The sequence below is a fragment of the Anser cygnoides genome, chromosome 6 (genome assembly GCF_040182565.1).
Source record: "Anser cygnoides isolate HZ-2024a breed goose chromosome 6, Taihu_goose_T2T_genome, whole genome shotgun sequence".
NCBI lineage: Eukaryota > Metazoa > Chordata > Aves > Anseriformes > Anatidae > Anser > Anser cygnoides.
In genome coordinates, this window is record NC_089878.1 from 13,445,780 (window position 1) to 13,468,981 (window position 23,202).

Here is a 23,202-nt window from a genome sequence, read left to right on the forward strand (position 1 = left end):
TTTTTTACCAGCTTTGTTGCCCTCTTCTGGACGCATTCAGATGTTTTATTTTCCTTTTTATATTGTGGAGCTCAGAACTGCACACCATATTCAAGGTGGGGCCACACCAACACTAAGCAGAACAGGAGAATCACATATTTTACCAGCTGGCTATTTTATGTCGAATGCCCCAAAAGGCAGTTTTGAAATGCCCCAGCTGCCAGGGCAAACTGCTGGCTCATGTTGCACCCGCTGGTGACCAGTTCCCCCAGGTCCCTTTCTGCAGAGCTGTTCTCCAGCCGCTCGTCTCCCTCTGTGCACATGCGTCCAGCATCGCTCTGTCCCAGCTGCAGTTGCTAGCATTCGTACTGGTTGAATTTTTACAGCCTGAGAACAACCATCCTGACACAGGGACGTGCACCCACTGTGCCACATGGATGGGAGCTCATGAGGCTGCGCACAACATGTCCGGCACATCACCTGCGTGGCAAGGCTCAGCTCCTCCGTCTTCCCCAGCACAGGGGGGGCCAGGCAGGAGAGATGGGGAGCCCTGCTCCTCTGCCAAGAATCGCCTTCCCCTTCCAGCGCCGCCCGCTCCAGCCCTGCTGCTGGGGACGTTTCACTGTCTCTGCTTGCCATCGTGTGGTAGAGGCACGCACTGGCCCTTGTCTGGGGAGAGCAGTCCTGCGGGAAGCGCGTCAGCCAGGGACGGCCAGGACAGTGACAGCACCCAGGGAGGGAAGTGCTCCTGTGGCAGGGACCAGAGCTGCTCCCCTCCTGCGCGGTGGGCACAGAGCTGCACCAAGCTTGCCCAGAGGGGAGCGGGGCTAAGTTGAGGGTGCTTGTGGGGGCACGGGGCTGGTGTGAGTGCATGTACAAGAGCAGGTCTGCTCTGTGGCTGCAAGGATGGCAATGGAGCTGACCTGAGCATACTCAGAGGGACACTCAACTTTGGGAGTGATAAAGCAGCTGTTCTCAGCAATGAGCACCTAGGAAATGAGTGGTTTTAGAGAGAAAGAGCAGGAAGAGAAGTCCAGCACTTCCCGCCCCTAGCCCAGCACGCTGATCCCTCTGCCCCTTAGGGGATAAGGCCATTCTGCCAAAGTCTGTTGCCAGATTCTCCTCTGCAGCACTGAGACGCAGGCCATGTACAGAAAGAGCCTCTTGCATCTCCAGAGGGGATGGGACCTTCAGGACAGGGACTCCCTCCACTGGAGAACCTTTCCTCTGTCACCCGCCCTCCTTCCCCTCCGTCTCTGCGCACAGCTCAGGTTCCTGCGGGCATAGCTGGGAAGCCTGTGGGACTTGCAGAGCGTTGGCCTGCGTGGCCGCCCAGAGCTGCTGACGGGAGCAGGTGCTGCCAGGGCCCAGGCCCTCTGCCTAGGAACAGCCCCCGGGAGGGTGGCGCCAGTGTGTGAGCAGCACCCGCAGCGTGCTTCAGTGCTGGGTGTGGGAGATCGTGTGGTGGCACACAGGGCTTCTGCCCCTCCTCCCCTTCGAGTCCATCCTCTCTGCTGGCAGTCTCTGTGACCGCAGTTTTTACCATGGTCTCCGCCAGGCAGAGAGCTTGCCCCAAAGAGGCTGTGGCGACCCAAAGGGAGGGCCTGTCCAGAGCCGTGGCCGTACAGGTCTCTGGGTGCAGGGAGTGCCGGTGCCTGCTGCTGCCGGGGGAGGGAGGCAGGTATTGCCCCTGCGTGAGGGGCAAGCGGGTAGAAGATCTGGTCAGCATGGTGGCAGAGCTGGAAGAGGAGGTTGAGGGCCTGAGGGCTGTAAGGCAGTGTGAGTGGGAGATCGGCTGGTGGAGTAGCTCCCTGGTGTGTCAGAGGGAATGGTGCCAGGGGGATACCCCACAACCGGTGGTGGACCCCCTGCCCACAAGTCCATGGGATCAGACGAGCTCCACCCTAGGGTGCTGCGGGAGCTGGCGCAGGTGATTGCCAAGCCACTTTCCACTGTCTATCAGTGTTCCTGGTTATCTGGAGAGGTCCCAGAGGACTGGAGTCTTTGCCGATGTGACTCCCATCTACAAGAAGGGCCGTAAGGAGGACCCGCAGAACTACAGGCTTGTCAGCCTGACCTCGGTTCCAGGGAAAGTTATGGAGCAAATCATCCTGGGTGAGATCACCCAGCTCTTGTGTGGCATCCAGGGGATCAGGCCCAGCCAGCACGGGTTCACAAAAGGCAGGTCGTGCTTGTCTAACCTCATCTCTTTCTGTGACTGTGTGACCAGACTGGTAGATGAGGGAAGAGCTGTTGATGTAGTCTACTTAGACTTCAGCAAAGCCTTTGACATGGTCTCCCACAGTATTCTCCTGGGGAAACTGGCTGCCCGTGGCCTGGACAGGTATACTCTTCTCTGGGTAAAGAACTGGCTGGAGGGCTGTTCCCAGCGGGTAGTGGTTAACGGAGGTAAGTCCAGCTAGCGTCCCGTTACGAGTGGTGTCCCCTAGGGGTCTGTACTGGGGCCTACCTTGTTTAATATCTTTATTAATGTCCTAGATGAGGGGATTGAGTGTACCCTGAGTAAGTTTGCAGACAATGCCAAGTTGGGAGGTAGTGTCCATCTGCCTGAGGGTAGGGTGGCCCTTCAGAGGGGTCTGGATAGGCTGGACTGCTGGGCTGAAGCGAATGGGATGGGGTTTAACGAGGCCAAGTGCCGGGTCCTGCACTTTGGCCACAATAACTCCATGCAACGTTATAGGCTTGGGGCAGAGTGGCTAGAAGACTGTGAAGAGGAAAGGGACCTGGGAGTGTTGATCGATGCTCGGCTGAACGTGAGCCAGCAGTGTGCCCAGGTGGCCAAGAAGGCCAGTGGCATCCTGGCTTGTATCAGGAATAGTGCAGCCAGCAGGACCAGGGAGGTGATCGTCCCCCTGAACTCTGCTCTGGTGAGGCCGCACCTCGAGTGCTGTGTTCAGTTTTGGGCACCTCACTACAAGAAGGATGTTGAGGCCCTGGAGCATGTCCAGAGAAAAAGCTGGTGAGGGGTCTGGAGCACAAGTCTTATGAGGAGCGGCTGAGGGAGCTGGGATTGTTTAGTCTGGAGAAGAGGAGGCTCAGGGGAGACCTCATTGCACTCTACAACTTCCTGAAGGGAGGTTGTGATGAGGAGGGGGTCGGCCTCTTCTCTCAGATAACTAATGATAGGACTCGAGGGAATAGCCACAAGTTGTGCCTGGGGAGATTTAGATTAGATATCAGGGAAAGCTTTTTCTCTCAAAGAGTGGTCAGGCACTGGAACAGCCTGCCCAGGGAGGTGGTGGAGTCACCGTCCCTCGCAGCGTTCAGGAAGCACCTGGACAAGGTGCTATGAGATATGATTTAGTAGCTTAGTGGGTAGTATTGGTGATAGGAGGACAGTTGGACTAGATGATCTTGTAGGTCCTTTCCAACCTTGTGTTTCTATGATTCTATGATTTCTAAGATAGCTGACTTGTTTGAAAGTAAACCCAATCCATAAAACACCTGTGTTGCTCTGGTGTTGTCCCAGCATAACGTATCGTGTGATGAAACTAATAGCAGGCTAGCTGGGGACTGATACAAGGTTCACGTGCTGTGTTGGCGGTGGTCACCTGAGGACAGCACTGAGGCAGACTGAGAAGTGTCCGCTCCTGGAGGGCTAGCTGAAACAGGATGGTTTGGTTGCTTTTAATGCCGCTGATCCACGAGTTCATTTTTGATAAGAACTTCCTGGACCTCTTTTTCTAACGTCTTCCCCCCCACACTCAGGGAGGAGAGGATCAAACCACCAAGATACCATAGTCTTTTCCTCCAAAACTCAAAACTGCATGCACTTCTCACTTCTGTGTCTCAGTTTCCAGCCTCCAACATGCAGGAGCTCAGCCAAGCTAATTAAAATTAAGCATGCCTTTTTGACGCTCCCTTCCTTGGTTGATATTCTGTGCAGTATGGATTTCCCATTATCTCCTCTTCCTTATCTCCTTTCCTTATTCCCTCATTATCTCCTTTTCCTCTTCCCATCATCTCCCAATATCTCCTGCATTATCTCCTTTCCACCCGGAAAACCTGTGCCCACCTTTCCTACTCACGGCTCCTCCACAGCACAGGATGATGGTGAGCATCCTGAAAAACCTGTGTCCAGATACTTGTCCAAGGAGACACGTTCTCTGGTCATCTCCTTAAACATCACTGTTATTTAAGGCTTCAGACGCATTTGTGAGTTAACAGGCAGCAGACAGAGGGACAGGAGAGGTGTCCCTGCAGAAAGGTAGTACTACTGTGAAGATTATCTGCAGTGGAAGAGAGAGCTTGACTGAGAATTTGCAAGATTTAGGGCTAAAGGTAGCTAAGTCAATTAAAGTAGAAGAAGCTCAAGTCATAGTTTTGGAGTGTTTGTCCACCCTGAATTGTGACTGATATTTGTCCCTCGGCCCTATTTACTCCTGTCCTGGTTTTGGCTGGGACAGAGTTAATTTTCTTCACGGTAGCTGGTATAGTGCTGTGTTTTGGATTTAGAATGAAAATAATGCTGATAACACACCAATGTTTTAGTTGTTGCTGAGCAGTGGTTACACGGGCTTTTGCTGAACCACAATGCTTTTTGTGTGAACCACACGCTCCTTAAATCGGGCTCAAACCGGGGAGGAGCGTGTTTACTGGGGGAGGAAGGGGGCTTCTCATCTGGTTTAAGGTCTACTGGTTAGTGTATGGGAAGAACGTTAGGTGTGCCCTCCTCTATTTTATGGGTATGCCCATAGTGAGCTCTTTGCGCATACCGTTTTCTAAGGGTTTCCCTTTGTGCCCCTGCGGCAGGGGGTGGGGTTCCGGCAGTTAGCGGTTACTTTAGCACTTTGGAAGGCCCTCGCAGCATGATTGACTGTTGGTTTATAATTCTGCCACCCTCCTGTAAAGCTGGATGGATTATAAAAAGGCCCTTTTCCCAGGTAGAGTAGGGCTTCTCGGCATCCTTGAAACTTTGGGAATAAAATTGCTTGGGGCGAGTGGGACCTTTGGGTCCGTGCTGCCACATGTGAGTTGAGAGCCCGTGGGTGGCATGGTGGCCTGGGAGTTTTATCTTTTCTGCTGGAGTTTGGAGCCCTAAACTTAGGGCAACAGGCAACTAAGTTGGGCAATCAACGGGCAATCAAGACGGGCAACTATATCCTTTTGAGTCTGCCCCACCACAGAGACACTAGACGCTGGGGCCACCAATTAGCACATCACTGATACACCAATATGCTTGAACTCCTTCCCCAGGCGTAACTGGGGCAAGGTGTTTAGTCTCAGTAAGTTCCACAGGCAGCCATTCTCTGGAGGTTCCCAGTCACTTCAGGGCCCAAGTCTTCCACGATTTCATTGCCGCAAAGGAAAGACACGCAGACAAGGTGAAGAAGCAGGACTGCTTATTTGGGGAGGGCCAAGCAGAAGGGTGATCTGGGAGCAAGCGAAGGGGACAGGAAGGTCCTGAAGGCTGGAGATGTGCCACGTGCTGGGAGAATCCAGGGGCCACCCAGCCTTCCACACACTTTCAGGTGGCCCCAGCACGCAGGATGCCTGCCGTCATTTCTACGCACGGCAACAGCAGCACAGGAAGGACAGTGCAGAGCGCTTCGTCTTCCACGCCTTCCAGAGCCGGTAGCTCAGCCCTCGTACTCCAGGTGCAGTGCGTGGCAAGCTCACTGCAGCTCGTATAATGAAGAGAGTCTGAGTTGCCAGCGAAGAGACAGACGAACTGACGTCGTCCGTCATGCCTTGAATGGCTGTGAGAGAGAGGAACGGAGGCAAGGTCAGAGCCTTTGTCTGCGGGGACCCCAGGAAGGGCCCCATCCCTGGAAGTATTCAAGCAAGGTTGGATGGGGCTCTCAGCAACCTGGTCTAGTGGGACGCATCCCTGACCATGGCAGACAGGTTGGAATTCGATGACATTATAGCTCCCTTCCAACCCAAACCATTCTACGACTCTCTGATTTTATGATTCTAACAGCTCCTGCTGTGGCCAGCGCCACCCAGCTCTTCCTGTGGTCAGGCAGGAGCAGGGGGCAATGAGACCAGCAGGAGGGGGCTGGCCCCAAACAAGCCCCTGAAATCTCTCTCCCCTCTGCCCACACCGCCCCTCTCCCGCACAAGCAGCAGAGCCCTCCGCGCCAGGGCAGGGGCTGGAGCTCCCAGCCCAGGGTCTTTCCCCCTCCCCACCAGCCTCCGCCGATACCCCACTGCCCTCACTCACCTTCGTAGATGATGGGGAGCTCCTCCTCGTGCCAATCCTCCACTTGCCTCGCAATGAGCCCTAGGCACACACAGTCTGTCACAAACCCTGCCCGCCAGCCCTTCCCAGCAGCACAACCCCCCCCCAGTGGCCCTGCCGGCCGGGCCACCTGCCCTCCTCCCCTCGGGCACAGAGGGACCCCGGGGCTCTGGCTCACCTATGAACCTGACCGCCTCCAGTCGCAAGGGCTGCTGCGGGCTCTGCAGGTAAGGCAGGCTCTGGCGCAGGTACCCATCCGTTCGCCAGCTGTCGTCCTCCAGCTGCACAAGGGAGAGCACAAGGGCATGGGGCTGGTGCAGACCGTCCCCCTCGGACAGCTGCCTGCCCCATGCACTGGGGCACTGTGGGCTTGTCCAGTCCCGGTCTGGGGCTTCAGAGCTGTCCTTACCAGGCACTCGCTGAGTCTCCATTTTTGCTGTGTCTCCAGCAGGTTCGCGAGCTGCTTCCTCTTCAGGAAATTGGCAGCATTGAGAAGGGCTTCCTCAGCGGCCTGAAGAGCAGGAGAGAATTTGAAATGCCACCACCAACTCTCAAGGGACCTGTGTCCCCAGCACCTTGGCAAGGCTGCAGGGGCTGCACGCCTCTGCATGGCCCAGGGCGCTGTGTGGGGCAGGGTGACCACAGGGAGCAGGCGTCTGCTCCGCGGTGTAGTGCCCGAGGGAGCTGGGGCAGGCCCAAGCCCGGACATCTGCGGGGCACCTGGGCATAGCACAGGGGCGGAGGGGACCGGCGGTCCAAGCCCAGAGCTTCAGGTTCCTGCGGGCATAGCTGGGAAGCCTGTGGGACTTGCAGAGCGTTGGCCTGCGTGGCCGCGCACCGCTGCCGAGCACTGCCGAGCAGGCAGAGCAGCTCTGGGAAATGGCCGTGCCCACCTTTTCAGCCATCGCCAGCTGTGGGGCTGCAGGCAGCCGCCCTGCAGAGGGCTGGATGCAGGGAGCAGGGATGGCAGCAGACCCCAGGGCTCCGTCCCTCCAGCGCCCCTTGCTGTGGGTGCTCAGTCCCACCCCGGGGTGTCAACATTGCCCTCCCCAAATGACCACGCTGGTTAGAGAAGCCAACCTTGGCCACTTGCTGGTTCTCATCGTACAAGTGGAAGAACAGTGGGATCACGCTCTGGCGCACGTGTCTCTTCAGCTGCTCTTTTCCACTTCCTGCTACTAAGTTCATCACATCTCTGAAGAAGTGGATGGAGAGCAGCTGCGTGTAGCTGGATTCCTGGTGGGAAGGAAGAAGAAAAGACCTCAGCACCAGCTGCTCCAGGCCCACCTGGGCAAGGGTCCGAAAATTCACAGGGCACAATGCTTCCTGACAGCACCCAACATCCATCAGGAAAGGCACCGCCCCTTGGAGACCCCAGCTGGGCCCTGTGCCCTCAGCCTTACGTTGTCAAAGAACGTTGGGAGCCTCTCTGCCAGCTGCAGAGCGATGGGGCTGGCCATGTGGACGTCCAGCTCCTTGAGCACTCTGTTGAGCACAACCAGGGCGTTTCCAGCCACGTCGCCTTCCACTTCTGGCAGTAGCTCCACAATCTGTGGCAGCAGGAACTCCATTTTTCTTGCCTGTGGGGAGAAACAACACCCTGTTGGGCTGCGCTGACAAACACTCTCAGGCTGTCAGAGCCCACAGTGCCCAGAAGCCAAAGTCCTGCCCCAAAGCACTTGGGCAGATGCATGGGGAGGCAGAAGAGCCGGGAGCAGCTTCCACAGCACTTAGTGCCCAGCAAAGTCCAAGCAATGGTGTTAGCCAGCGTCCCTGGCCCGGAGCCACATCACCAATATGGCTTCAGCCAGCTGAACCCTGCTTACTGTACGAGGTCTTTTGCTGAGCGTTGTGAGGCCCCTGAGCACCAGCTGACGCATCACCGTGCACTGACTCCTCAGGTATCTTGGGAAGAGCTTCAGGACTCGGACAGACTCTACTCTGAGGTCATCAGAGGCCAGCATCTGAAAAATACACATCAGTGAAAGGTGGAAATGGCCAGCAGGACACACCGCACCATGGAGGGCTGGATACATCCACCAGTGCAGGGATCAGGCACCAGCGCAGGCAGCTGAGCCCAAAGGCAGCAGCGGATGTGCAGAGCCCCTGGGCTCCTTGCCCCGTGTGTGGCAGTGTTCGACCGCTCCTCCCGGCCCCCAGCAGCCGGGGATACCCCAGCCTCTGAGGAACAATTGCACAGAGAGACCTTGCCCAAGGGAGGCACGAAAAACTGTAGCCAAGTGTCACTCTGGCAGCATGTGCCAAGGGGATGAACTGGGGCCCACCCCCGCCCCAGCTCCACCGGCTGGCCTCTCCCCACAGCTGTGGCCACAAGAGGGTGGCGTGGCGAGAGGCAGCTCAGACAGGCACCGCTTGCCATCAGGCTCACCTCGACCAGGAAGGCCATGGCGGGGACCTCCCAGCATGGCTCGTTCCTGCTGAGCCAGTTTTCCAGATGCAGCACAATCCGTTGACGCTCTTTTCGTGCGATACGTCTCATCACCCTGGCAGAGGGAAGAAGACAGGGTAAGTCCTGAGCAGGATGAGTGAAATGCTCCTGGGTCTGACTGCCCCCCTCATCCAGCCGTTACACCACAGGCCAGGCCAGGGCCCCCTCAGCTCTGCTCCAGCAGCCACCAGCATTTAATGCTCACAGAGACGTGGTCTTCCGCCACCTCTCCTTGCAGGGAGAAAGCCAGCGCCCCAGAGCAGCGGGCACCTTGGGTGCACAATGGGCTTCCTGCCCTGCAGGCTTCCTGCCCCTTCTGAGGAGACCTCATTCTTGCCCACGGGCGATTCATGTGCCCCGGGCTCTGCCGGTGTCGCTCAGTGCTTCCTGCCCTGCCCCGGGGGGCTGCCCTTGGGAGGGGAGGCCGGCACTGTGGCAGGGGACTGCTCTCGTGCAGCCACCCTCTCTCAGGCTTTGCCCTTCTGCTCGCAAGAGCCAAGGCTGCAGCCCCTTTCTTTGAGAAATGGGGCCCCTGCCAGCCGCCACCAAGGGGATCGGATGGGGCTCCCCGTCTGCAAGGGAGAAATGCCGGGGGGAGAAGGGAGCAGGGTGCCCTCACCTGGCCAGCTGACCCACTGCCCAGTGGTGGCTCTCAGCGTTGACTAGTGTCTCCCAGGCATTCTTCTTTTCTAATTCAAGCACCAGCATGTCATACCCAAGACGGCATAGCAGTGCTTTCAGAGTCAGCACCGCAAACCTGCAGGCAGAGCAAAGCCCAGGTCACACTGGGATCCCTGGCCCAGGCTCCAGGACCACGGGAAGGGTGGGAGGAGTGGGACAGAGCACCTGCTGGGGCTGGTGGGAATGCTCTCCTCCTGCTGCCATTCCCTGCAGAGCGTCTCCACCTCTTCTGGTGTCTGCTGTGCGCTTGCGGAGATTTGGAAGAGCAACACCAGCAGGAGTAGGGGGAAATGCGCCTCCACCTCCACTGGGTAAATGGTTGGCTGGAGGATCTCCCGCAGCACCTTGGTTGCCTGCAAAAAAGACCCAGAGATGGCACTCACTGCTGAGACATCCCTGTGGCATGGCCCCAGCGTGGGAGGCTGAGGCTCGGGTGCAGACGTGGGCCACGGGGGATGCAGGCAGAGCACCCGGCCTGGCTCCCAGCCAGAGCTCAGCCACCAAAGCTCTTTGGGCTCAGCTCTTCTTTGTGCCACAAGCAGCCTCCCTGGGGCGGTGGGAATGTGCCCTGGCTGAGTCTCCTGTGTCCTGCAGCCAGCCTGGGTTCTCTGTCCCAGCCCCTGCAGCCTGCTGGGCTGTGCCTTGGCCCTGCCCTGTCCCCTAAACCTGCCCCTAAGCCAGGTTTGCAGCCCACCGCCTGAGGCAGGGAGATGTAGTGACAGGGGAGGATGGATAGCTGCCCCGAGATGCAGCCCCTGGGGGAAGAGAGGCCTTGTTCAGAAACTCACGGCCAGGACGAAGACATCCGTGTCGTCCCCGTCAGAGGTGGACGTCCTGTGAAGGGGCCAGTCCTTCAGCACGCAGCACAGCTCTGCCATCACCTTCCTTGCAGTCCGGGCTGAGGAGGTCATCAGCCTCCACATGGTCGCGGCAGCTCTGGAGGTCCAGAGAGCTCAGTCAGGGGGGGCCTCGGCCACAGCACCAAGGCCTGGGCAACCGTGGAGGGGCCCGGGCTGGCCACCAGTCCTGCCTCTGCCCCCTGCCCCTCACAGGCAGCACCCGGCAGGCCCGGCCCTGCAGGCTGCAGGCAGCCGAGGTGCGGTCCGCTGTGGGGCGGGGAGGGATTGTGGTGGCAGGCTCTGGGGCTGATGTGGCAGGGCTGGGAAATGGGGCGATGGAGGGCTCGGCCCCTGCAGGGCATCCTGAAAATCGCCAGCTGGCAGCTGGCGCTGGATGGGCTCGAAAGGCTGGCGGGCCCCAAGCCATCAGGGCAGGCGGGCCCCATACCTGTCACACGATGGGGAGCAGCGCAGCAGGGTCACCACCACGTCGTGAGGGTGCTCCTCGGCCAGCTCCAGAAGGCTCTTGTCCAGACGGTGCTGGGCAGACTCTTCTGTGTTGGACACGAGCCACTGGTAGATGCTCTTCAAGATGTTCGGTGCCTGGAGGAGAAATGTCTGAGAGTGGGGCTGCTGCCAGAGCAATCCCTTTCCCGGGGTCCACTGACAAGTGCTTCTCTTCCCACCACTCAGTGCTGGCCAAAAAGGGTGTCACATGCCCAACGACAGAGCTTCAAGTGGGGCACACGATCCCCCAAGGGCTTGAGTCCCACCAGCCGGATACTTACATGTTTTGAAAGGACGACCCTGCCTACTACACGCTCATCCAGCTTGACTGCAATGGCCTCCTGCTCCTGCTTCTGGTCCCTGTCCTGCTGCTGCTGCTGCTCCTGTTCTGTCTGGTCCCAGCCTGGATTTGGTGAAGACCAAGCACAGACAGAGCTGAGGGTCTGTGGGAGAGGCTGGAGGACACAGCCAAGACCACACTGCCCGGGCAGGGTGATCCCCGAGCCAGGAACTAGCGGGGGCACTGAGCCCAATCTCTCTTGTGCATGCGTCGGAGCCAGGTGTTCCCCAGCAGATGGGGCATGTTAAGGGGGGAGAGCCCTGCACCCCACAAGGTGCTTGCTGCCATTGGGCAGGAGAGGTCTGTACCCACAGGATGGCTGCCCGTGCCCTGCTTCGTCCTGCCTCTCCCTGCTCATCCCATGGAGTCGGACGGTTCCCCTCGCCCCTTGCCCCTGGGGATGCCACATGGGACAGCAGCTCCTGTGAGGACGGGAAGGGGCAGAGGCAGCTTGCAGCTGCCAGCCCTTCAGCCCAGCTTGGCCACTCACCTGCCTGCAGCACCTGCACCTCGGTCAGCTCATCAGGCTGCTGCGCTGGGCTGGCATTAACCTTGTCCTCCTCCTCCATCCAGGCCTTCTTGGGCATGCTGGGGTGTCTCCCCGCCATGCTGCTGAGGTCTGGCCTCAAGGGCTCCCACCACAGGGATGGGAAACGCTTCCAGGAAGCACCAAAGACACGGGCAGTAGGAATGGGGTGGCTCTGCAGGGACTCCCTGCAGCTCCACTCCTTCCCGTCCTGTCCCGTCTCGTCCTCCAGGCAATGTGGGGAAACCACGCTGCCAGCCGCACTTATATCACAGAGGTCACAAAGGGCCCCGTGACCCGTTGCTGCACGCCCATTGTCTGGACAGAGCCCGCATCACGGCAGGTCACAAAGGGCCCCGTGACACGCTGCCACCTGCCTCGCCCCTCAGACCCCTCCTGCCACCCCATCCCCTCAGGGCTTCCCACCAGCCTGGCTCTGAGGGCCTTCCTGCCAGCCTGGCCCCTCGTAGCCTCCAGCCTCCGCAGCCCCTCCAGTCCTCCCACCACCCACCCCGCACGGCTTCCCAGTGCCCCAGCTCTCTGAACTGCCCATCAGCAGCCCCTTGTCACAGGCCCACCAAGCGGTGGGTGGGAAGGGGCCTGCGGGGCTGGGTCACCAAACTGGTGGTGACAACGTCTGAGTGCCCAGACCCGTACACCTCTGTGTCTGGATTTCCAGGGCATAAGGAACTGGATGGATGGTCAACAGTAACTGTGATGCCCAGGTGGAGACCAGTGACGAGTGGTGTCCTCGAGGGGTCTGTACTGGGACCGCTATTATTTAACATCTCTGTCGGTGACATGAGCAGTGGGATTGAGCGCGCCCTCTGCAAGAGGGCAGACAACACCAAGCTGAGTGATGGTTGGACCAGATGATCTTGGAGGTCTTTTCCAGCCTTCATGATTCTATGATTCTATGATTTGTGAGGGGTGCAACCCCCCTTTTTGCTGTCACTCAAGGAAATTGTTATTCCAGTGTGTTAGCGTTTCATTGGAGGCATAGCGGCTCTTTAGGAAGGACACGCTGGCAAGATGAGGAGGGGGTGTTGCCCTTCATGGGAGCAAGCAGATGGAGTGTGTGGAGCTCTGTCTGGAATGGCTGAGGAGCTGGCTGAGAGTTTATGGCTTAGGATGAAAGGGAGGAGAGGGAAAGGTGACATTAGAGTGGGTGCAGGCCACTTGACCAGGGAGAACAAGTAAATGAGGCCTTCTACAGACAGATAGGAGCCTGTTTGCAGGCACTGGTCCTCACCGGGGCCTTCGACCATCCTGATTGTCTGCTGGGGGGACAACACAGCAGGGCATATGCAATCCAGGAGGCTCCTGGCCTGCGTTGATGATATCTTCCTTCTCCACGCAATAGAGAAGCCAAGGCTTTAGGCGGCCTTGTCTGCAGTGACTGTGAGATGGTGGAGCTGAAAAACTTCCCTCTCTATTTCCACTCCTCAGGAGGCTGTGGAGAGCAACGAGCTTGCCTCTTAGCCTTCTTTTCTCTGAACTAGACAACCCAAATGTCCTCAGCCTCTCCTCACAGCACATGCCTCCCAGTCCTCCTCCCAGTCCCATGCCCTGATGAGAAGGACCTGGGGGTGTTGGTTCATGAGAAGCTTGACATGAGCCAGCAATGTGCACTTGCAGCCCAAGAAAGCCAACCGTATCCTGGGCTGTACCAAAAGCAGCATGTCCAGCAGAGAGAGAGAGGTGATTGTCCCCTTCTGCTCTGCTCTTTTGAAACCCCACCACAGTCTGAATGACACTCCACACCCTTGTTTGCCCACCCTGGTCGCTGCATTCCTCAGGAGACTGCTTTGTACTGGGGGGGGGGGGGGGGGGTGCTCCTGGTTCCATCTCTAAGAATTAAAATTGTGTTTTTGCAGTTGAAAATTCCACTAACCTTGCATGTTCAAAAGTGATTGCTCAGGCATAGCAGTGGCATAACAGTGGGGTATACGTTAAGCAGGTAAGGGGACAGTGGAAGGTCCCAAAATAAGGAGGAAGGCTAAGAAAAACAAGACAAGCAGTGGCAGAATCAACAAAAACAAAAAATCATGGGTCCCTCCAGTTAAGAGAAAAAAAAAAAAAAAAGATGTGTAAGGGGGGAAAACGAGAAATTAAAGTTTGGTTGGCTAAAATTGTACGTACATGGTATAGTGACAAGCGTCAAGTAGGTTGTGAACTTGTAGTACTCAGCCAGCGAGGAAAGAGGGTGACGCAGTGAAAACTCAACAACCAAAGTTATTAAGCAGGTATTCTTTATTATGACGCCAGGTGTGTGGGGTATTGCACACCCCGAGGGTTACTGGCAGTGTGCTTATATTAGTAGGATATATACATATTCATTTCATTTCCCAGATGTTTCTTGCATATTCATCAGGTCTCCGAAGAATCATTAATGTAGGTTCCCACCCCTATTCACATGCGTACTGGAGTCCTTGGGTGGTCATCCGGTGTACTCTGGTGGTCTTTTGGTGAAGGCCAGAAGTCTTCCTCACTGCTAAACTCCTGACCCTTCCTTTCTTTGACAGACTTCAGCAGTCAAGCCAGTTCTTGATGGTTCTATTATCTGCGTGCATGATGTCTTTTCTTCCCTTATCTTTTAGAGTCATCCTGTCCTCATACTCCCTGCCTCAGTCCTGTCCTTGTGGTTGATATACACCATACTCCCTGTGTTAGCTAAAACCTGCATAATCGACGTGCTTTTCCTTGTTCCCTGTCTCAATCTGAATATGAGAGGGCATTTCTTTACTGTGAGGATGACAGAGCACTGGAACAGGCTGCCCAGAGAGATTGTGGAGTCTCCTTCTCTGGAGATATTCAAATCTTTGGCCTCAGATGCCAAAGTTGCAGAAGGCAATAAGGTTGTCTCTTGACCACCTTTTCTCCAAACTAGACAACCCAAGTGTCCTTAGCCTCTCCTCACAGGACATGCCTTCCAGCCCTTTAGCCAGCTTTGTTCACCTCCTCTGGATGCTTTCAACTATCTTTATATCCGTTTTATGTTGTGGATCCCACAACTGCATAGCAATATTCAAGTTGGAGCTGCACCAATGCTAAATAAAGCAGGAGAATCACCTCTTTTGACCAGTTGGCTATGGTATGTTTAATGCACCCCAATACGCAGAATTGCCCGTAGACTATGGGAATATATCTGTGCACATGACAAAGGATGGGGAAGTGGCTGATGGTGGTTGATGGAAATGTCTTGAATACTGTAGGACCTGAGTATGATACAAATGGTATGGAGTAAGGGGTGGAGATTGTACTGGGTTTGGCTGGGATGGAGTAAATTCTCTTCACAGCAACCCAAATGGTATTGTTTCAGATTTGTGACCGAAACAATATTGAAAACACACCCATGTTTTAGCTGTTGCTGAGCAGTGCTTGTACAACTTCAAGGCCTCTGTTTCTCACTCTGCCCCTCCTCAGGTAGGCTGGGGGTGCACAAGAAGCTGGGAGGGGACAAAGCCAGGGCGGCTGACCCAAACCGACCAATGGTATATTCCACACCATCCAATGTCATCCTCAGCCAAAAAACAGGAGTGGGGGGTGGGCTTTCCAAAGTAGCCATTGCCTGGGGTCTGTCTGGGCTGCTGTTAGCAGTTGGCTGGATTTGGGGACTGGCAGGCGGCTGCTGGTGAGTGATTGCTTTTGCATCACCTGTTTTTTTATTTTTAATTTTTTCTCCTTCACTTTTTAAACTATCTGTATCTTGACCCATGAGATTTATCACTTCTGCCCTTCCAGTTCTCTCCCCCATGCTGCTGTTGGGAGGGTAAGTGAGCTAATCAAGTTGCCTAAATAGTCATCAAGAAGTGGTTCCCAATCCCCCAGCCATCTGACAAGTACCACAGAGTCTGTGTCATGGCAAAGGGAATGGCCCTGCAGGGTATCTATGAGATCATAAAGTTTGAGGTGCATGTGTGCTGTGGATAACGACACTATGAAAATGTTAGTGCTGTGCTCCAGGATCACATGCCCTTTGACATGCTTCGAGACATTGGCCACATCCTCATCAATAAAATCACAAGAGGACACAGAGTAAGTCATAGAACAGAGGTAACCACATAACTTCTTACAACGGACATACCAGGAGACTGGAAATCTGTCCAGATTTTCTCCACAGAGAATTTACCTGAGTGGGATTTTCTTTCCCTCCTCTCTCAGCATGCTGTGACCAGCAGTGACACCTCACTGAGCTCAGGCAGTGAGTCAGTGTCCCATGGGCTGGGAGGGCAGCTCCCGCAACCAGAGCTTTCCATTTCCATCACATATAGGAGGTGGTAGACGAACCCTGGGCACTCCTGCATCCTCTATAAGGCGTTTCAGAAAATACCCAAATATGAAATTCATGCTTACCTCCCTTTCTCTTTGCAAAAGCTGCAATTTTCAGAGGTCAAACCGGCAGCTTCAAAATATACCCCCACTTCGTTTCCTTGATAGCTTCTCAGGATGTAATCAAAACAACCATTTTAAGGATTTGCACAGTATTTTGTGACATTTTACCTATTTGTTGCTGCCACTGCTGATATCAATATACAAAAATGATGAAACTTTGCAACTATGTAGCTCTTTGTATTTTCAAATCTCTGTACAAACATTAAACAAAGGTAGTATGTGGAACCGTCATTGTTTGGAATAATCAGTTGATAGATTGTGCTTCAGCTGTAACAGAAGGATATGAGTAAGTGTGCTGTACAGAAAGCAAGAAAGATGTAAAATGAGGTTTCATCTTCAAAGTTGGGATTATGATTGGACACAAGTGTTAAGGACTGTATCTGACAGAGTTATTTAATATTCTTACACCAGTTAAGTAAAGCCTAATGGCTTCTTTCTATCACACAGGAAGATGAGGGAAGAATAACTGCTTAATGCAAATAATGTACACCAATATATATATAGGCACAAATATATATTCAGACACACATTTGAACTTCAGTTTGTTAAAGACATCTCAGCCAAACTGCAACAAAAATGGTATTTGTATGGCAACAATGAAGATATTAAAAACTTTTAAAAAACCTTGTGTTGACTGACTATCAATCTTTCTCTCTGAAGAACAGAATTCTTCAAAATGTTGTACCTGACGAGGCCAGCTGCTTTCTGTACTGACCAAAACCACAGCTCTTAATTCCTCTTCTCTGGAATAACTAAAGAAAATAGGAAGTAGCTATAATTAATTTCTGCACTTTGTGCAGAATTTTGTGCTGTTGGCACGTTTAACAGCCTGTATATTAATAGGCAACAGTACAGAGCTTTGACAGCAAAGGTTCTGGAAATCACTGTAATGTTGACATGACACAGTGAGAAACTCAGACCCTATTTGCTCTCCATCAGCTTTGACAGATTCAGGATTTCAAACACCGCTATTTATTTATTTTTTACAGCCCCTGTAGGTTTGCAATGCTCCTACAGTATCTACGCAACAGTAAAAACAATAGTTTTATCTGCACCGTAACAGACCAGGCATATGATGCTAACGGATATACTTCGGAAAACCAGGCCTTCATTTTTATCTAGTTGGGTATTCTGAGGATAAGAACACCTGTCTAGTGATAAAATACCACACATCCTGCAGTTGTTGTGCTCAACCTATCCGCCCCAGAGACTCAAGCAACTTTCTTCCCTGGTGGTCAACTCAAAATTGCTTGCAAATACTCTGGATGTTTTGTTTCTGTAAAGTAACAGCAGCAAACCCAATGCATTATAAAAACATCAGATCTATGGGGGCCCAACTGTGCTGGGATGTCTCCAGGAAAGTTGGTGGCTGGGAAACTCCTGTTGCTGAACAGATAATTCATTTTGGCCCATGTTCCCTCTGTGTTTCATCCAGAGGGCTATACAGCAGAGAGCAGCAGGAAGCAGAAAGGAAACTCTGTGTGCACTGCTCACCCCCTCATCATGGTGTCATCATAGGATCATTTCCGCTTTAGGAAGCAAACACACCAGTTTCTCCTCTTTTGGCTTCACTGACATACTGATTCTGCAGCAAATGCAGCACATCAGACCAAGCCAGCTGCTACAGTGATTTCTACTCCACACAAACGGTCCCACTAGCCCAGCAGACCACAGTTCTACATGCAGAGTGAGATCAGAAGAAATGCTTTGCTCAACAAGCAACATGTTAAAAAGCACATGGAGGAACAATGGCAGTCACATGCCATCTTCCCAGGGTGCCTGTTGAGACAGACACTATACTGTGAAGACGCTCTTGCATGAAAGACTTGATGACAGAAAACAGCTCACCACCCGATCGCAAGCACAGGATTGTAGAAGTCAGCCGTAGAGGTCTCGGTGCTGTCAGAGGCTCTGAGCCCTCGGCAGGACAGGGGCCTAGCACAGGCTACTGCTCTGGGGTGCAGAAGGGACCAGACCCCTCCTGGCCCCACAGCAGCAAGTCTGATGTCCCTTCCAAAAGCCATTTAATTTCTTTCAAAAGCTGTGTCCATGTTACCTCTGGGTAAACCTCAGATAAATGCCAACTCCTCTCAAAGCACGAGTGAAGATGCAATCATTTAAACCCATCTGAAATCACTGGATATAGTAGCCTTTAAAAATAAAAATAGACACACGGTGATTCTGAGACAGGATAATTGTATTTTATACATTTTATTTCTGTGGGTTCTTAGCTTTTAAATAACATCAGACATTTTTGTACTGACTATATACCTGAATTGCAGCTTTTCTTCCTTTTCAGTAAACTTTAAGATAGTTTTCACAGTGGACATTGACTGTAAAAATGCAAAGAATTCAAAGCACAGCTTCTCTGCAAGTGTAAGCCCACCAAACATTAAAGCTTAATTTAATGAATGTCAATAATAATTTTCACTATTTAGAAAACCATTGAAATTTAATTAATTTATTTTTAATTACACGGTGACCACGACCAGACAAGTCTTAGAATTGATTCTCTGTTCCTGGTAATAAAAGTGGTTGGTTATATTTTGAAAAGACAGCTTGGTTTCAAAAGGCAGTGCTACTCGTCTACGAGATGTGTGCTCTTCTTTGTGCTGCTACAAGCACTCTGAACTAACTGCTTTATTTTATACACATTTGCACTAAACACGAGAATTTATTTATTTACTTATTTGCTTATTTTATTTGGGTAGACAGCATTCTTAGAAATCACAGGCTTGGACTGATGAAATAAAAATACCAGTGAGCCAGCTCCAAGTTCCTTGGATTTTCAGCTGTAAGGTATTTTAGATTTAAAGGACATACAGAGTAATAACGGACAAAAATCTTCTGCTCCTGAGTTTTCTATGCAGTAACCATTCATTAAATGATTTCTCTAATATAAGGGAATATCAAAATTGTCAGCTGTACAGAAACCTCGTTGCTGTACATTCCTAAGTGCCACAAACACAGTACAGTTATCATCACTACCTACATCACACAGGCAAATGTTTTGAGCATGAGAGCTATGGGACATCCACACGGTTAGAGAAGAACAGGTGTTAACAAAGTCCTACACACACTAGCAGTAGGAAATAGTCTACAGTTATTATCATGTCCTGAGTACCACCATAACCATTATTTCAAGTGTTACCTTTAGGCCCAAATTTTCTTAAATGATCCAGCAGAATATATATATTTTAAACATCTATACTTAAAATGTCCTATTCTACTAACCTACAAACTTTATTATAGCTAGACTGTCATCTGGAGAAAAACACCTTAAATTAAATTTCAAGTATTCTTCAACATTAAAGTTGTTACTGTTTATTTAAGTCCTCTGAAGATCCTGAGACAAACACTTATATTCACTCAAAAGTGAGAAAAGAAAAAAAAAAAAAAAAAAAGCAGCTCCCAGAGTGGCACTGCAGACCTCTGCTTAGGCCAGTTCCCACCCACCCAGCCCACCCAGCACAACGCAGCTTTTCAGAAAGACAGCTCAGCCTTCCAAAACCTACAGGAAACCAACAGCTCTGAACAGAAAGGTCAGCCACAAAATTTGGCAGCTGCTGGAAGCTGAATTGTCTTATCTTTTGTGATTGCTCGAAACTATATACATCACTATTCTTTCATGCTCAGTGATGGTGACTTATGAAGAATACAGGAGCATCAGCAATCACAGCTCCACCTGGCACACGCCATAAGGGCACTGGGTGAAATGGGGACAGGACAGAGGCTGGGGCAGCGTGACAAGTCACATCCTTGACGGGACTGAGGTCTTCCCTCACAACTTTTCACATATTAACTGCACAAAAAGGAACAAACAAATGAAGGAAGCCAAGCAGTATTTTATTGACTCCCACAAGACAGATATGGATTGCATACAACCCTGAAAAACTTCTTTCTTTTTAAAATCCTGGAATTATAAACAAGAGAACTCATTCCTTATAAATAACCTGACACCATTCCTTCATCAAAAGATTTTGGCATGGAACAGATTTCCTTTACAGTTTCATTTTAATCACTCATTTGAACAGCTTAAAAAACTATGTCTATAATAATACTTAAATATATTGCTTATATTCATGACTTCATAAAAAAAATAGTTTGAGCTAATACTTTCCTAGTCTTCAAAAAAAACCAAAGAGACATCAACTTTTCAATGAGTACTTCAGAAAGATGAGTAAAAATAATTTGCTTGAAATTATCAACAAACATTATTTATCAATAGACCAGGTCCCTTAAAAGTGTGTATTTCACTTAGTAACATTAATAATCCCAAGAAAACGTACACAGTGCAACTAGCTTTTCCTTGATACTGTATGGATGTATGCACATATTTATCTACAGCCACAAAGGAATTTCTGCAACATTAATGAGACAGGACTGATCTCAAAGGTAAATGCCCAAGTGCTTGCAAAATCTGACCAAATACAAATAAATTACTTTTAGAATAAGTTGGTCTGAGCCTTATTGGAATCATGTCTGCAAAAACCTAGTTTGTATTCAGAAACTGCTGCCCTCCTGCTCTGTGGGACTAGCACAGGTGTGACAACACTCCTGGTTTTAATGCAGAAACAGACAGGACAGCTTAGAGTTGCCAACAAGGCTGAATTTATGCAGTCTGTCTAATACGGTTCATAACATTTGTTCCACTGGCATCTGGAAAAGGCAGTAACCTCTGGAAGCACCAGTCTTTTCTGAAGGGATCACTAGACCACTGTGATTTGCTCGCCTTCCTGCAGCAGTGCTCACTATTATCCATAGTACCATCAAAAATTCACTGATAGTTTCTCAACACATTACTTTCAGCCACTAGCCAAGGGGCTTAAATTAATGCACAAGTGATTATCAGGCCTGACCATTTTTTGAAGTTAAAAACAGGCTCCTACTCAAGCAATAACAAAGCAGCACATCTCCTCAGCATTCGTGATAGGCCAGAATTGGTTTTATACCAAAGTCTCCAATGGGCAAAGTAGCTGCTAACCCCCAGGAGACACTTGGTCTGAGGTACTGTAACTTAAGTTATGACTGCATGAGACACAGGCTTTAGTCATGAAGCTGGCTGCAGGGATTCCTGTGCTCCACTTCACTTCTTCCGCAGATGTGCCAACGTGACTCAGAGCTGGATCTCTGACCCAATGTGGGCCTAAAAATAAGTGTTAACTTGACTTCAAAGTATGGACCAGCCCACTGATCTGATGTCCAATGCAGCACAGGAAGGGGTGGTGATGTAGAGCTGAGGGACAAGACCTATCAGCTGGAGCAACGTTGCTGAAACACACTTGGCTTGGGTATTGCGTCACAAAGTCCTGTGTCACAAAACATGACCTTCATTGTTTGCAAAAGGATGACAGAGAATCACCAAGGGGCCTTCCAGAAAGTACTTAGGATACTTGAATAGGTACAAGCCACAGGATGTGTTTGGACAGAGACTGTGGGAGCAGAGAAATGACAGCAGGCATTCTCTAATCCACTCCTAAACATCATGTACTAAAAAGTGTTTTTAAAAGTGCCTTCTATACACCAGTTAATTAAACAGATCTCAAAATATTTCCCTTCTATCTTACATTTTTACATAAAGCTGAAGTGTCTACATCTTTACAAAAAACATGTAATAGTCGAAGCAAACAAAAGCACATTTAAGAGTAACTTACCTAATTAGTTTCATGAGGACCATCACACATGTAAAGGCAAAAGGCAATGAAATCTCAAAGGGACACAACTTGAATGAAAGGAAATGTAACTCACAGGAAAGAAGTTTTAACAACTTTTTGTCCATACATGAGCTTTTCATTTCTTCTAGAAGAGAGCAATTAATACTTAGTGAGTGATTGTTTTTGGCAATTCAGGCTTAGTACCCTTAAAATGGAACAATTTTTCTTTTTCTTTTTCCTTTTTTTTTTTTGAATTGACATGTTATAGTTGTGATCATAGTCTAATGAGTTTCTGGGATGTACAAATCACCTAATTCTAAACAGATTAAACAGATTTCTGCACATTATAGACTAAACCTCTTAACTTACAAATAATTACTTTGTTGTTTCCAGTTTACAAGGGTAAAAAAAAAAAAAAGACTTCACAATTTGTGTAAATGGAAGGTAAATGTATTTTTAAAAACAGAATAAAAAGCTGCATGTTAAAAACTGGATCATAGACTAATAAATACATACATCAAAGACCTTAAGTTTTCAGCAGCTGGTTTTAAAGAGCAAGGAAGTGGGGAAAAACTAGCTGTCCAGACTTCATTCTGGCTTTATGGTCTATATGCAGTTCAAAAACAAGTTAGCAGAGGAGTAGAATCAGTCTTGTCACCTAATTTCTTTTTAAAAAATTAAGCTACTTCCTAAAAGTGTGGTGTAAAATCCAAAGAAACTTTAATTTCTTCATGCACTTGATGACATTGAATTAAAAAAAATATTTTAACCCAGAAAAAATGAGTCATTGTATACTGTAAGGAGAGCCTTACTGCAAATTTTCTACAGTAAAAGTATTTCCAGAAATACACCAGAAATGACTTTCCCATAATAAAATGCACAATTATGTATCAGATTATCACTGAGTTTCAATACTTAGGCAAAATAAAAACAGCTACCATCAAGTTTCCTAAAAAATGGGGGGAAAAAAAAACTCCAAACAGTAAAAAGATGTTTTAATAGCTGTGGAGATGCCAGAAAGCAATGCTGGACACCAGGATTTCCAGAGCAACTCCCTTTTCAAAGTGATGTGCAGTCTGTGAATCAGACAGTGAGAGAAAACTGATCCTGTTCTATGGGTTTCTCCACCCAGGCTCCAAGTCCTGCCTTCAGGAATGCTTTAAACAAACGCTCTTTGGCAGTTTGATACTCAGTGGCTCCTTGCTTGGTTTCATGGTACAAGTTAGGCTTGAGAATCTTTGAGCGCAAGCTGGAGGAAAGCTGTGCAGATTAAAAAAGACAAGAAGAGAGAAAATAATCTATTCAACCAACCAGCTCAAGAGTAACTGAGTTATTAAAACAGCTATTATTAAACAAGGTAACGAAGTACTAAACCAAATGTACAGGCAAAGGCAGACAAGCTTGAAAAAAAACACTATATGCTTCTCCTTCCAGCCATCATAACTCTGTATCTAGCCTCATCACACCTAACTGCATCTTCAGTTCTCCAAGCAAAGAGAAAAAGTGCGCCCCCCTGCAGAGCAGTACCACATCCAGAGAGGGGCACTCCGGACTTCACTTTTCATTATTGCTGTGGTAGTTCCACCATAGCTAGCATGCCTTTTGCTTCTTCCGGATTATCAACATC

The 23,202-nt window shown here is 50.6% G+C and overlaps 2 protein-coding genes across 7 annotated transcripts in view; both read right to left on the bottom strand.

Annotated features, from left to right (window-relative positions):
• Positions 1-4,455: 4,455 nt before the first annotated feature.
• On the bottom strand, positions 4,456-12,032 carry LOC136791162 (maestro heat-like repeat-containing protein family member 7). Its single transcript, XM_067000056.1, has 14 exons — positions 11,491-12,032; positions 10,942-11,063; positions 10,602-10,756; positions 10,103-10,250; positions 9,480-9,667; positions 9,253-9,390; positions 8,574-8,688; positions 8,011-8,148; positions 7,588-7,764; positions 7,265-7,420; positions 6,594-6,695; positions 6,363-6,465; positions 6,167-6,226; positions 4,456-5,699 (listed from the first exon to the last, which is right to left on the bottom strand). The coding sequence occupies exons 1-14, from the start codon at positions 11,606-11,608 to the stop codon at positions 5,506-5,508; spliced, it is 1,914 nt and encodes a 637-aa protein (XP_066856157.1). The 5' UTR covers positions 11,609-12,032; the 3' UTR covers positions 4,456-5,505.
• Positions 12,033-19,746: 7,714 nt separating this feature from the next.
• The window catches only part of ADARB1 (adenosine deaminase RNA specific B1), a 76,104-nt gene continuing 72,648 nt past the window's right edge, over positions 19,747-23,202 (bottom strand). For all 6 annotated transcript variants that reach the window (XM_067000051.1, XM_067000055.1, XM_067000054.1 and 3 more), the window contains one exon: positions 19,747-22,835. In XM_067000051.1, the coding sequence (XP_066856152.1) occupies positions 22,659-22,835 (177 nt within the window). In that variant the 3' untranslated portion in view covers positions 19,747-22,658. The remainder of the gene's footprint in view (positions 22,836-23,202) is intronic.

Bases quoted from the DNA above. Each gene is read 5' to 3' on its own strand.
- LOC136791162 (XM_067000056.1), bottom strand. From the start codon at position 11,608: ATGGCGGGGAGACACCCCAGCATGCCCAAGAAGGCCTGGATGGAGGAG. The intron at 8,149-8,573 runs GTGAGCCTGATG...TGTATTTTTCAG, and splicing joins CCATGGCCTTCCTGGTCGAG to ATGCTGGCCTCTGATGACCT. The intron at 6,696-7,264 runs GTTGGCTTCTCT...CCTGCTCTTCAG, and splicing joins AGAACCAGCAAGTGGCCAAG to GCCGCTGAGGAAGCCCTTCT.